This window comes from Platalea leucorodia (assembly GCF_965183815.1).
Source record: "Platalea leucorodia genome assembly, contig: HAP1_HAP1_SCAFFOLD_180, whole genome shotgun sequence".
Lineage (NCBI taxonomy): Eukaryota > Metazoa > Chordata > Aves > Pelecaniformes > Threskiornithidae > Platalea > Platalea leucorodia.
This window is the reverse complement of record NW_028121373.1, coordinates 52,914-67,259: the sequence shown is the minus strand read 5'-3', so window position 1 is coordinate 67,259 and position 14,346 is coordinate 52,914. Positions and strand designations below refer to the sequence as shown.

Genomic DNA, 14,346 nt, shown 5'->3' with positions numbered 1-14,346 from the left:
TTCCTTAGCACTGGGAGTGCAGATGCTGACAGGCCCTTCTAGGGTGGGAGCAGTTTCATTTGACAAAGTCAAACACCAGCACTGGACCCTGCACCCACCGTTCTCATGAACTGTTTCCTGCAGAGCAGGGCTGACTCCTCGGCAGCCAGCGGGCAGAGGCCCTGCTCCTCATGGCACACTCAGCCAGCAGCAACCTGAGCTCCAGGCACGGAGCTGAAGGAAGGTCTCCTTGAAAAGGAAAAGGGTGGGTGCGTGTGTCAGGGAGAGGGTCCAGGGGAAATGGACTTGATTTTGCTCAGAGAAGTTCATCCTAATTTGTTGCTGCCTTTTCCCCCTTGGACAATGCCCCATGCCCATAGACAGCAAATGTTCAACAGCAGCTCCATCACCCACTTCCTCCTCCTGGCATTGGCAGACACACGGGAGCTGCAGCTCTTGCACTTCTGGCTCTTCCTGGGCATCTACCTGGCTGCCCTCCTGGGCAACGGCCTCATCATCACCGCCATAGCCTGTGACCACCGCCTCCACACCCCCATGTACTTCTTCTTCCTCAAACTTTCATTTCTTGACCTGGGATCCAACTCCACCACTCTCCCCAAATCCATGGCCAATTCCCTCTGGGACACCAGGGACATCTCCTTTTTGGGATGTGCTGTCCAGATCTTTGTGTTTGCATTTTTTATTTCAGCAGAATTGTGTCTCCTCACCATCATGGCCTATGACCGCTACATTGCCATCTGCAAACCCCTGCACAACGAGACCCTCCTGGGCAACAGAGCTTGTGTCCACATGGCAGCAGCTGCCTGGGGTGGTTGCTTCTTCTGTGCTGTGCTGCACACTGCCAATACATTGTCACTACCACTCTGCCAAGGCAATGCTGTGGACCAGTTCTTCTGTGAAATCCCCCACATCCTCAAGCTCTCCTGCTCAGATGCCTACCTCAGGGAGGTTGGGCTTATTGTGGTTAGTCTCTTAGTAGTATTCAGCTGGTTTTTTTTCATCGTTCTGTCCTATGTGCAGATCTTCAGGGCCGTGCTGAGGATCCCCTCTGAGCAGGGACGGCACAAAGCCTTTTCCACGTGCCTCCCTCACCTGGCCGTGGTCTCCCTGTTTATCAGCACCGGAATGTTTACCTACCTGAAGCCTCCCTCCATCTCCTCCCCATCCCTGGATGTGGTGGTGGCTGTTCTGTACTCATTGGTGCCTCCAGCAGTGAACCCCCTCATCTACAGCATGAGGAACCAGGAGCTCAAAGATGCAGTGTGGAAAATGATGACTGGATGTTTTTCTGAAGCAACACACTGTCCATTTTCTTATGCATATCATTTATAATGTATCTCATTACAGGGTCAGCCTGTCTTCTGGAGGTTTGGTGGCTGTGGCGGTTGTCTTTTTGCTCAGATTTGCTTGTGATAATGTTGTGCACAAAGATTTGTCATTATTCATACCATTTCTAATTCACTATCTACCTTTCTAGTCTTACCCAGAGCCTTGAAAGGAGAGACATGTTCTCTGTGCATTTAAAAAAATAAAGGACCCTGCAGCAACTTTCTTGTCTGAGACTTTTGTTTTTTTGAGACTTTCTCTGGAGCTGCACGGCACTGCCTGTGTACAGAGGTGGAGAGGAAAAGAGTCTCAGCACAGCAGCACGGCCAGGCAGCACCACCGCTTGGTCTTTCCAGAGCTGCTCTCTTTTAAATTCCCACTCTCTTTCTGAGCCCCTCTCTTGGTGTAGGGAAGGATTGCTCTGGCAGCTTGGTCACAGGCCTTTTGTGTGGCAGTCCTGTGACTGCAGGCAGGGACAGGCAATGGGCACTTCTGTGACAGAGCTGACCTCCAGAACAGAGTTTCCATCATACAAGGGGATCTCCTGATGGCAGTGCCTGAAATCATAGGTCTTCTACTTTTTCGCTCAAGAACAAGCCCAAGAAAGTGCCCTCAAGAGGAAAACACAGCTAAACTGTTTGAGTATTCAGTGTGGGAGCACGTGGCAATGTCCTTGCACAGCCAGGCCTCCTGGGGGAGAGAGGAAGGACCAGCAGAGCAGGCTTTGGGCTGAGCCCGTGGTCGCTGGACACCCCAGGGAAGCTGCCCCAAGGCAACCGTCACAGAGCAGCCCATGACAATCACCCTTTCCAGCACTGGACTGTCACCCCACCTCGTACAGGTTGGTTATCCCCCCACAGTGGCACACCAAATGACTAGGTCAGAAGTCCATGTTTGTGTTGTACAGAGGTGAGATCACGGAGGAGATATTCCTGGAAGACATGTCAAAGCATATTGAAGAGAGGGAGGTGATTAGAGAAAGCCAACATGGCTTCACAAAGGCCAGCTTGTGCCTGACTACTCTAGTGGCCTTCCACCACGGAGTTACTGCATTAATGGACAAGGGAAGAGCTACAGACATCACCTGTCTAGCCTTCTGTAAGTCCTCTGATATGATCCCCCACAACGTTCTTGCTGCTGCTAAGTTGGAGAGATACAGATGTGACAAATGAATTCTCAGATGGATAAGGAACTGGCTGGATGGGTGCATCCAAAGAGTTATAGGCAATGGCCCCATGTCTGAGTACTAGTACTAGTGCTAGTACTTACCGAGTGGTGTCTCTCAAGGGTGCATACTGGGACCAGTACTGTTTAATATCTTCATCAATGACATAGTCAGTGGGATTGAGTGCACCCTCAGCAAGTTTGCAGATGACACCAAGCTGAGTGGGACAGTTGATTCGCTTGAGGGGAGGGACGACATCCCGAGGGACCTTGACAGGCTGAGTTGTAGGTCCATGCAAACGTCATGAAGTTCAACAAGGCCAAGTGCAAGGCCCTGCAACTGGGTCGGGGCAATCCCCACTGTCAGTAGTGACTGGGAGATGAATGGATTGAGAGCAGCCCTGCAGAGAAATGCTTGGGGATATTGGTGGGTAAAAACTTGGACATGGGCCGGCAATGTGTGCTTGCAGCCCAGAAAGCCAACCATATCCTGGGCTGCCAAAAAAATCATATCCAGTAGGTGGAGGGAGGTGATTCTCCCCTCTAAAAGGAATGAGAAAGGGGAGACAATCACTTCAACTCACTCTTTTGGCAAGGCTCCTCTTTATATGTTCTAGGACAGTGCTGGCCACCTTTGCTACCAGGTCTCACTGCTGGGTCATGTTTTGCCTTCTGTCTCCCAGCACCACCAAGGCCTTTTCCGCAGAGCTGCTCCCCAGCCAGGCAGTCCCCAGCCCCTGCAACTGCAGGCTGTTAGGCTGTCCCAGGTGCAAGACCTGGTGTCCCGATTTAACCCCAGCTGGCAACTAATCACCACACATCCGCTCACTCGCTCCCTGCCTCCAGTGGGATGGGGGAAGAACTGGAAGGGTAAAAGTGAGAAAGAAACTCATGGGCTGAGATTTAACCAGTTTAATAACTAAAAAGAAATAATAATAATAATAATAACAACAACAACAACAACAACAACAGCAAAGAAATGTAAGGAAAAGAAAAAAAAAAAGGAAAGTGAGAGGAAAATAAAACCCAAGAAAAACAAGGGATTCAAATGAAAACAGTTGGTTAAATACAACTGACTGATGTGTAGCCAGTCCTCAGTCAGAGGCCCCCCCGCCAGCCTCCCCTCCCCACCCTGTTTTATTGCTGAGCATGACGTCATATGGTCTGGAAGATCCCTTTGGTCAGTTGGGGTCAGCTGTCCCAACTGTGTCCCCTCCCAACTTCTTGTGCACCTCCACCCTACTCACTGGTGGGGTGGAGTGAGAAGCAGAAAAGGCCTTGACGCTGTGTAAGCACTGCTCAGCAGTAACTGAAACATCTGTTTTCAACACTATTTTCATCACAAATCCAAAACATAGCCCCATACAAGCTACTATGAAGAAGTTAAACTCTATCCCAGCCAAAACCAGTACATCTGGCCTTTGTCCTTCATCTATCTCGTGAAGTTCCTGACAGGACAGTCCTTCTGCCTGTCAGGTTTGCCCTGAATGGCATCCCTAGGGCACAGGAATGGTCCTCCCAATTTAGTGCCATCCACAAACGTGGTGACAGTTGCCTCCTCTGCGTCATGGATACAGGTGTTAAACTGCACAGGGCCCAGGAGAGTCCCCTGTGCTGCCCCACAATGCCCCAGTATGGCCCACTGGCCTCCAGGTAGGGCATGACCCCTTCTCTCTCAGCTCACTGCTCTCTCAGCCTCATCATCCAACTGGTGTTTCACCCATCTGTTTGTCGATCCATCCAGACTGTAATGGCCCAATGTGGGTACCAGGATATCGAGGGAGACCATGCCAAAAGTCTTGCTGAAGTGGAGGTAAAGGACATCCACTGTTGTCCCCTCGTGCATTGTCCTGGTTTCAGCTGGGATAGAGTTAATTTTCTTCTTGGTAGCTGGTATGGGGCTGTGTTTTGGGTTTAGGATGAGAACAATGTCGAGGATACACTGAGGTTTTGTTCTTGCTAAGTAGTTGCTAAGTGGCGCTCACAGTGGTAAAGGACTTTTCAACTGCCCATGCTCTGCCGGGTGCACAAGAAGCTGGGGGGGGGCACAGCCAGGACAGCTGACCCAGACTGGCCAAGGGGCTATTCCATACCATGTGACGTCATGCTCAGTATATATAAACTGGGGGAGTTAGCTGGGGGAGGGGGCAACGATCGCTGCTTGGGGGACGGGCTGGCCATCGGTCGGAGGGTGGTGAGCAATTGTAGAGTCTATCGTTTGCTTTGTATTACTATTGTACTATTATTACTTGTTATTATTATTATTGTTATTATTATTATTACTACTGTTCTATTTTTATTTTACTTTAGTTATTAAACTCTTCTTATCTCAACCCACGAGTTTTCTCCCTTTTACCCTTCTGATTCTTTCCCCCATCCCACTGGTGGGGAGTGAGCAAGCGGCTGAGTGGTGCTTAGTTGCTGGCTGGGGTTAAACCACGACAGTCCTTTTTGGCGCCCAACGTGGGGCTCGAAGGGTTTGAGATAATAACAGATTAACTAGAGGGTATTAAGGAATTTCATTCTGTTAACAGTTATCGGTTGTAATATTGATTCATCCGTTCTCGGTACTAGTCTACCTGATCTGCACTATGCTCTTGTTTTTGCTGTGCTTTGCCATAATGAGTGATGTGTTGCCTGGAAGACTGGTTATTAAAACACTGGCCTTGAGTGCTATCTGGTATTTGGGTTCTGTAGTGAAGCCATTACTGTCCTTTGGGTACCACCTCATGGAGACAATTAGCAATTATACCTTCTCTTCTGAGAGTTTTTTTATGGAGGAAATACAGGATGGCACCTTTGTTACTTTCTTCTATGATGTTTTCTCCTTCATTACAACAATTTTTCATTATCTTGAGCATCCTTGGGTAGTTAAGATATATCCGTTGATAGTTCTTGGGAATTTTGTTTCAGTTTTACCTAAGGTTAATAAGCAGCTTAAGAATATCATCCAGAGATCTCCTCGAAGGCTGGATAGTTATGAGTGGCAGGGTGTGTGGGAGAGTATGGGCAAGTACCTAGGACAATGGGCACCTCCAGTGTTTTGGAACTTCACCCCCGAACAAGTGCAGAATCCTGAAAAACTAGTAAAGTATTTGGAAAATGTATGTTGTCACCCTGGCAACTCCAGAGAGACACAGATCACTGCAATGTGCTGGGGCCTGGCCCATGCCTACCAAGCCCTATTCAACACTATTCAGTACCCTCAAGGGAAAGAGAAGGTCTCTGGATCGGACGACAAAATGATGGCCCCCATGGCTGTGCCGGCCCCTGCCACAGGCACTGCGGCTGCGCCAGCCCCTGCGCCGGCCCCCGTGGCTGTGCCAGCCCCCACGATAGGCGCTGCGGCTGGACCAGAGAACCAATCCGTGCCAGTATCACTTGCCCCTATACAGAAGAAAAAATACACAAGGAAATCAGCTCGTTTAGTAAGGGCTGATGATGAGCCAGGGCCATCAAGAGAACAGAAGGAGGAAGAGGCAGAACCCATAAATGAGATGGTAACCACCCGATCCCTCTCCCTGAGTGAGCTGCGAGATATGCGAAAAGATTTCGGTTGTCGTCCAGGTGAGCACATCATCACCTGGCTTCTCCGATGCTGGGATAATGGGGCCAGTAGCCTGGAATTAGAGGGTAGGGAAGCCAAGCAGCTGGGATCCCTTTCTAGAGGAGGAGGCATTGACAAAGCAATTGGAAAAGGGGCAAAAGCCCTCAGCCTCTGGAGGCGACTCCTGTCAGGTGTGAAGGAAAGATATCCCTTCAAGGAAGATGTTATATGTCACCCAGGCAAGTGGACCACCATGGAGAGAGGTATCCAGTACCTGAGGGAATTAGCTGTGCTGGAAGTGATTTATAATGACCTGGATAATGAGCAGTTATCCAAAGACCCAGACGAAGTCCAATGCACACGACCCATGTGGCGGAAGTTTGTACGGAGCGCACCATCATCACATGCAAACTCATTGGCAATAATGACCTGGAAAGATGAAGAGGGACCAACAGTGGACGAAATGGCTGGCCAGCTCCGACAATACGAAGAAAGTCTCTCTTCCTCCCTACAGGCCTGCGTATCGGCTGTGGAGAAACTGTCCCAGAAGGTCCAGCAACTCGAAGAGGATATATCCTACTCCTCACCTGTACGGAGCAGTATCTTAGCCATTAGGAGTAAGCGTCCCTCTGTTCAAGAGAGAAGATACAGTGGATACACACCACGGGGCACCCTGTGGTTTTATCTGCGTGACCACGGAGAGGACATGAGGAAGTGGGATGGAGAATCTACCTCGACCCTAGAGGCACGGGTACGTGAGTTGCAAGGAAAAACAACTACAAAAGGTGGTTCTCCCAGGAGAGTTGCGGCTCCAGTTTCCAGCGAGCAGTTCCTCAGACAGGGTAGAAGGGCTGATTCTGTTTCCGATCCTAATAAAGGGATTTTTGACTCGCATTTACAAGAAGTGAGTAACGAGTGCTATGACCAGGACTAGAGGGGCCCTGCCTCCAGCCAGGTGGAGGAAAGGGACAATCGGGTGTACTGGACTGCGTGGATTCGATGGCCTGGCACATCAGCCCCACAGGAGTATAAGGCTTTAGTAGACACCAGTGCACAGTGTACCCTCATGCCATCAAGCTGTAAAGGGGCAGAACCCATCTGTATTTCTGGAGTGACAGGGGGATCCCAAGAGCTGACTGTATTGGAGGCCGAAGTGAGCCTAACAGGGAATGAGTGGCAGAAGCACCCCATTGTGACTGGCCCAGAGGCTCTGTGCATCCTTGGCATAGACTACCTCAGGAGAGGGTATTTCAAGGACCCAAAAGGGTACCGGTGGGCTTTTGGCATAGCCGCACTGGAGACAGAGGAAATTAAACAGCTGTCTACCCTGCCCGGTCTTTCGGAGGACCCTTCTGTTGTGGGGTTGCTGAGGGTCAAAGAACAACAGGTACCAACTGCTACCACAACAGTGCACCGGTGGCAATATCGCACCAACAGAGACTCCCTGATTCCCATCCATAAGCTGATTCGTCAGCTGGAGAGCCAAGGAGTGATCAGCAAGACTCACTCACCGTTTAACAGTCCCATATGGCCAGTGCAAAAGTCTAATGGAGAGTGGAGACTAACAGTAGGCTATCGGGGCCTGAATGAAGTCACGCCACCACTGAGCGCTGCCGTGCCGGACATATTAGAACTTCAATATGAACTGGAGTCAAAGGCAGCCAAGTGGTATGCCACCATTGACATCGCTAATGCATTTTTCTCAATCCCTTTGGCAGCAGAGTGCAGGCCACAGTTTGCTTTCACTTGGAGGGGGGTCCAGTACACCTGGAATCGACTGCCCCAGGGGTGGAAACACAGCCCCACCATTTGCCATGGACTGGTCCAGACTGCGCTGGAACAGGGTGGGGCTCCGGAACATCTGCAATACATTGATGACATCATTGTGTGGGGCAACACAGCAGAAGAAGTTTTTGAGAAAGGGAAGAAAATAGTCCAAATTCTTCTGGAAGCTGGCTTTGCTATAAAACAAAGTAAGGTCAAGGGACCTGCACAGGAGATCCAGTTTTTAGGAATAAAATGGCAAGATGGGCGTCGTCAGATCCCAATGGATGTAATCAACAAAATCACAGCCATGTCCCCACCAACCAGCAAAAAGGAAGCACAAGCTTTCTTGGGAGTTCTGGGTTTTTGGAGAATGCATATTCCACATTACAGTCTCATAGTAAGCCCTCTCTATCAAGTGACCTGCAAGAAGAACGATTTCAAATGGGGCCCTGAGCAACGACAAGCCTTTGAACAAATTAAATGGGAGATAGTTCATGCAGTTGCCCTTGGGCCAGTCCGGGCAGGACAAGATATTAAAAATGTGCTCTACACTGCAGCTGGGGAGAACGGCCTTACCTGGAGCCTCTGGCAGAAAGCACCGGGGGAGACTCGAGGTCGACCCCTGGGGTTCTGGAGTCAGGGATACAGAGGATCTGAGGCCCGCTATACTCCAACTGAAAAAGAGATATTGGCAGCATATGAAGGAGTTTGAGCTCCTTCAGAAGTGGTTGGTACTGAAGCACAGCTCCTCCTGGCACCCCGACTGCCAGTGCTGGGCTGGATGTTCAAAGGGAGAGTCCCTTCTACCCATCATGCAACTGATGCTACGTGGAGTAAGTAGGTTGCACTCATTACACAATGGGCTCGAATAGGAAACCCCGGTCGCCCAGGAATCTTGGAAGTGATCATGGACTGGCCAGAAGGCAAAGATTTCGGAATATCGCCAGAGGAGGAGGTGACGCATGCTGAGGAGGCCCCACTGTATAATAAAGTACCAGAAAATGAGAAGCAATATGCCCTGTTCACTGATGGATCCTGTCGTCTTGTGGGGAAGCATTGGAGGTGGAAAGCTGTATGGAGTCCTATAGGACAAGTTGCAGAAACTGCTGAAGGGGAAGGTGAATCGAGTCAGTTTGCAGAGGTGAAAGCCATCCGGCAGGCTTTAGATATTGCTGAACGAGAAAAGTGGCCAATGCTCTATCTGTGCACTGACTCATGGATGGTGGCAAATGCTCTGTGGGGGTGGCTACAGCAATGGAAGCGGAGCAACTGGCAGCGCAGAGGCAAACCCACCTGGGCTGCTGAATTGTGGCAAGATATTGCTGCCTGAGTAGAGAACCTGGTTGTAAAAGTACGTCACATAGATACTCACGTACCCAAGAGTTGGGCCACTGAAGAACATCAACACAACCAGCAGGTGGATCAGGCTGCTAAGATTGAAGTGCCTCAGGTGGATCTGGACTGGCAACAGAAGGGTGAATTATTTCTAGCTCGGTGGGCCCATGACACCTCAGGCCACCAAGGAAGAGATGTAACATATAGATGGGCTTGTGATTGAAATGTGGACTTGACCGTGGACACTATTACACAGGTTGTCCGTGAATGCGAAACATGCGCTGCAATCAAGCAAGCCAAGCGGTGCAAGCCTCTCCGGAATGGAGGTCAATGGCTGAAATATAAATATGCAGAAGCCTGGCAGATTGATGATATCACACTCCCACAAACCTGCCAAGGCAAGCGCCATGTGCTTACAATGGTGGAAGCAACCATCGGATGGCTGGAAACATATGCCGTGCCCCATGCCACCGCCTGGAATGCTATCGTGGGCCTTGAAAAGCAAGTCCTGTGGTGACATGGCACCCCAGAAAGAATTGAGTCAGATAACGGAACTCATTTCCAAAACAGCCTCATAGACACCTGGGCCAAAGAGCACGGCACTGAGCGGGTATCTCACATCCCCTATCGTGCGCCAGCCTCCGGGAAAATCGAACGATACAATGGACTGTTAAAGACTACACTAAAAGCAATGGGTGCTGGGACATTCAGACATTGGGATACACATCTAGCAAAGGCAACCTGGTTAGTCAACACCAGGGGATCTGCCAATTGAGCTGGCCCTGCCCAGTCAAGACTTTTACGTACTGTAGAGGGGGATAAAATCCCTGTAGTGCACCTAAAAAATATGATGGGGAAGACAGTCTGGGTTACTCCTGCCTCAGGCAGAGGTAAATGCATTCGTGGGATTGCTTTTGCTCAAGGACCTGGGTGCACTTGGTGGGTGATGCGGGAGGATGGGGAAGTCCGATGTGTACCTCAAGGAGATTTGATTTTGGGTGAAAATAGCCAATGAAGTGAATTGTATCATGTTAGTTGCTATATAATACTGGATGTCATCACTTCTATGATTACTATGTGCCATATCTACAGTATACAGTAAGAATCACCCAAATTAATGAAGAATGAACTCTGAGGAAACCGAGCAAACTGCAGCGGTGATGGAACCAGAACTGGCTTCAGCATGCAACAATCCAACACCGCACACCATCTCTCCTGCCCTGAAAGACTGTTAGGACAGATAGAGCTCAAAGTCATGGACTAAACGAACTCAACAAACATTTTAGAGGGATAGCCCATAGACTAGGGAAATTATGTCTATGTGTGTGTGTATATCTATCTGTCTATCTATCTATCTACCTATCTATCTATCATCTATCTATTTATCTGTCTATCTGTCTGTCTATCTATCTATCTCAAAAGACTGGAAAAGTGGTGGTGATGAATTGGAATGTATTGGAAAGTGTAAGCCCTGGGCATGACGTAGATGGTATAGCATAAGGGGTGGATACTGTTCTGGTTTCAGCTGGGATAGAGTTGATTTTTCTTCCTAGTACCTGGTATAGTGCTGTGTTTTGGATTTAGGATGAGAATAATGTTGAGAACTCACTGATGTTTTGGTTGTTGCTAAGTAGCGCTTACACCAGTCAAGCACTTTTTAGCTTCGCATGCTTTGCCAGCTGCACAAGAAGCTGGGAGGGGGCACAGCCAGGACAGCTGACCCAGACTGGCCAAGGGGCTATTCCATACCATATGACATCAGGCTCAGTATATAAGCTGGGGGGAGTTGGCTGGGGGGCAGCAATTGCTCGGTGACATGCTGGGCATCGGTCGGCAGGTGGTGAGCAATTGTATTGTGTATCACTTGCTTTGTATATTATTATTGTACTATGTATATTATTATTACTATTACTACTATTCTATTTCATTTTACTTCCATTGTTAAACTTTTCTTATCTCAACCCACGAGTTTTCTCACTTTCACCCTTCCAATTCTCTCCCACATCCCACTGGGGTGGGGGGAGTGAGCGAGCGGCTCTGTGGTGCTTAGTTGCTGGCTGCGGTTAAACCACAACATCAGTAAAGACTCAGACAAAGTCAACATTAAGTCCCTCAGCCCCACCTGTATCTGCTGTTATGAAATCCCCCTCCCCATTGAGTGGCAGCCCTGCATTTTCCATGTTCAGCCTTGCTCTCTCACCAGCGATCGAAGTTCTTTTTGCTCTTCACTTTTCTTACAGCCTCCAACTCCAGGTGAGCTTTGCTCTTCCCCAAAGCATACCTCCACAACAAGGCAACTTATATAAATCCCTTGTGTAACCTGTCCCTGTTGTCACCTCTTGGCAGCTGCTTCATGGTCCCTCTCAGCGCTTTTTCCCTGCACTGTCCCAGCACCACTACCCCGCTCATGGCCTCACAGCCCTGTTGTGAAGGCACACCACACAGCAGTATGCATTCAGGGCTGGGTAAAGGTCCCCCACAACATCCCCATGACAGTCATCTTTGCCCCTTCTCTCCATGGCCATCATGTTTTGGAAGTCCCAGCCCCAGCTACGTCCCATGTGGGGATTCGCCGACAGCCCTGTTCTGGGGTCTGCTGCAGTCTGGGCCAGGATGGAGCCCAGGCAGGGCTGGCCATTTTCCCCGATGCAGGCACTGAGTCCAGCAGGAGGATGGAGATGGCCTCACAGCGAGACTTACCCATTAACCTGGGGTGAACGGCCAGGGCTGGAAATGGCTGGTGAGAGAGGCTGGGGGGTGACAAAGGCTCTGGGCCACCTTCCCGGTTTGTCCATACATAAAGGGCACAGACTGGCCTCCTCTCTCCTGCACCTGTTGTCTTTGATCCCTTCCACAACCCCTGGCTCGGCACCACAAACCCCTGGTATGAGACCTCACCCTGCATGGTCACACAGTACAAGCTATACACTGATGTTTTTCACTCCTGGGCACTTTCCAGCACAACTCAGCTCCCTCCAAGCTCTTCCACCTTCCCTGCCCAATTCCTAGCACTGCTCAGTGTGGGCTGGCCCCACGGCAGTGCACACCGCAGGCCGCTGCAGAGCTCTGGGTACTCACCCCACAGCCCCAGCCCCTCTGAAGGGCACAGCAGCTCCTGGGGGACACAGAAGGCTCAGCCCCAGAGATGGGGGACACCTGTGGTGGTCAATTGGACCCAGTGACCTCCTCTCCAGGATATTCTGAGAGGTCTGCAGCCCCTCTGGGCCATCCCCTCTCCCCAGGCCAGCACAAGAGCCCAGGACAGGGGTCCTCAAGCAGCTCCTGCTGCCCCAGTGACAGAGTGGCCTGCCCCAAGCTGCTGCAGCCAGAAGGGTCTTTCATTTCCTTTTCATTCATAGTCTGATGATGATGGATCTCAGACAAAGAAATTGCTGCAGGTTCATTTATTTTGCTTAAACACACAGAGACACTGACTCCCCATTTACACAAAGTCACTGGATCACACAAGACAGGTGGATTCTTAAGTAGGAGGGGATGAATAATGACATTTCGTTGCAGACAGCATCATCAGAAATGGAAAAAAGAAAAAAAGAAGGGAAAAAAAGAGAAGGAATGACAGGCTTGGCCTGCCACAAGATACACTGGCAGTCATTTGCAGAGGAAGGTACGCAGTCTATGGCGGCTGAAAAAATGTCTAATCAATTTCCTCAGGGCATCCTTGAGCTCTTGGTTCCTCATGCTGTAGATGAGGGGGTTCACTGCTGGAGGCACCACTGAGTACAGAACTGCCAGCACCAGGTCCAAGCATGGGGAGGAGATGGAGGGAGGCTTCAGGTAGGCAAACACTGCAGTGCTGATAAACAGGGAGACCACGGCCAGGTGAGGGAGGCACATGGAAAAGGCTTTGTGCCATCCCTGCTCAGGGGGTATCCTCAGCACAGCCCTGAAGATCTGCACGTAGGACAGGATGATGAAAACAAAACAGCCCAAAGAGAGAAAAGCACTAACTGCCAGAAGCCCAGCCTCCCTGACATAGAAGTGTGAGCAGGAGAGCTTGAGGATCTGGGGGATTTCACAGAAGAACTGGTCCACAGCATTGCCTTGGCAGAGGGGGAGTGAAAATGTATTGGCAGTGTGCAGCACAGCATTGAGAAACCCACTGCCCCAGGCAACTGCTGCCATGTGGACACAAGCTCTGCTGCCCAGGAGGGTCCTGTAGTGCAGGGGTTTGCAGATGGCAACGTAGTGATCATAGGCCATGACAGTGAGAAGAAAATACTCCGCTACAACTAAAAAGAGAAACCAAACCAAAAGACTTGAGCAGCACATCCCCAGAAAGTGACGGCTCTGGTGTCCCAGAGCAAGTTGGCCATGGCTTTGGGGACAGTGATGGAGATGGAGCTCAGGTCGAGGAGGGAGAGGTTGAGGAGGAAGAAGTACATGGGGGTGTGGAGGTGGCAGTCGCAGGCTATGGCGGTGATGATGAGGCCGTTGCCCAGGAGGGCAGCCAGGTAGATGCCCAGGAAGAGCCAGAAGTGCAAGAGCTGCAGTTCCCCCGTGTCTGCGAATGCCAAGAGGAGAAACTGGGTGATGGAACTGCTGTTGGACATCTGCTGCCTCTGGGCACAGGGACCTGTCCAAGGAAGAGAAGTCATTGACAGGTTAGGACAAACACCTTGGCATAAAACTCAATGTTTCTCATAGAAATGCTCCAATTGTCTTATTCCTTGGTAACGTCTTCGTTCAGCTCCTTTTCTGGAGTTCCTTTGCTGTCTGTTTGAATGTGCTGTGAGGAGCAGGGGATCTGCTGTGTGCTCCAGAGTATGCAGTCCTGCCATACAGTGCAGCAGGGAGGGGAATAAGCTTTCCTGCTCAGAATTTAGGTCAGATATTACCCACTCGTAAGTTTACCAGGGGAGTGTTCTTTTGGAGCAAAAATTGTCAGCATTTTTACTGCACTCATTTTAATTTCTCATTCATCACCCAGCTAACCAAGAGTAGAAAACTCAAAGCACAGTCTCCTTCACTTTCAGGTAACCCCCACATAAACTTTCCTCTTGAAAAGTCACCTCAGAAGCATTCTGGGGGTGATCTGGATCTGAGAGCACTCTGGACGCATGCAGCAGCCTCTCAACAGCAGAAAGACCCTGCCCTGCCCTGCTGGGAGCGACTGCTTCCACCCACAGCTTGTCCCCGCAGTGCCATGGGGAGCTCCCCGGGCAGGCTGAGTGCTGACCCTGGCAGGG

At 50.3% G+C, this 14,346-nt stretch overlaps 1 protein-coding gene across 1 annotated transcript in view; it reads right to left on the bottom strand.

The window, feature by feature from the left end:
• The window catches only part of LOC309603710 (olfactory receptor 14J1-like), a gene marked incomplete at both ends in the record, with an annotated part of 28,735 nt that extends 15,025 nt beyond the window's left edge, over positions 1–13,710 (bottom strand). Inside the window, one exon of the mRNA XM_082338641.1 lies at positions 13,541–13,710. Coding sequence (XP_082194767.1) covers positions 13,541–13,710 — 170 coding nt within the window. The remainder of the gene's footprint in view (positions 1–13,540) is intronic.
• Between the last annotated feature and the right edge of the window lie 636 nt (positions 13,711–14,346).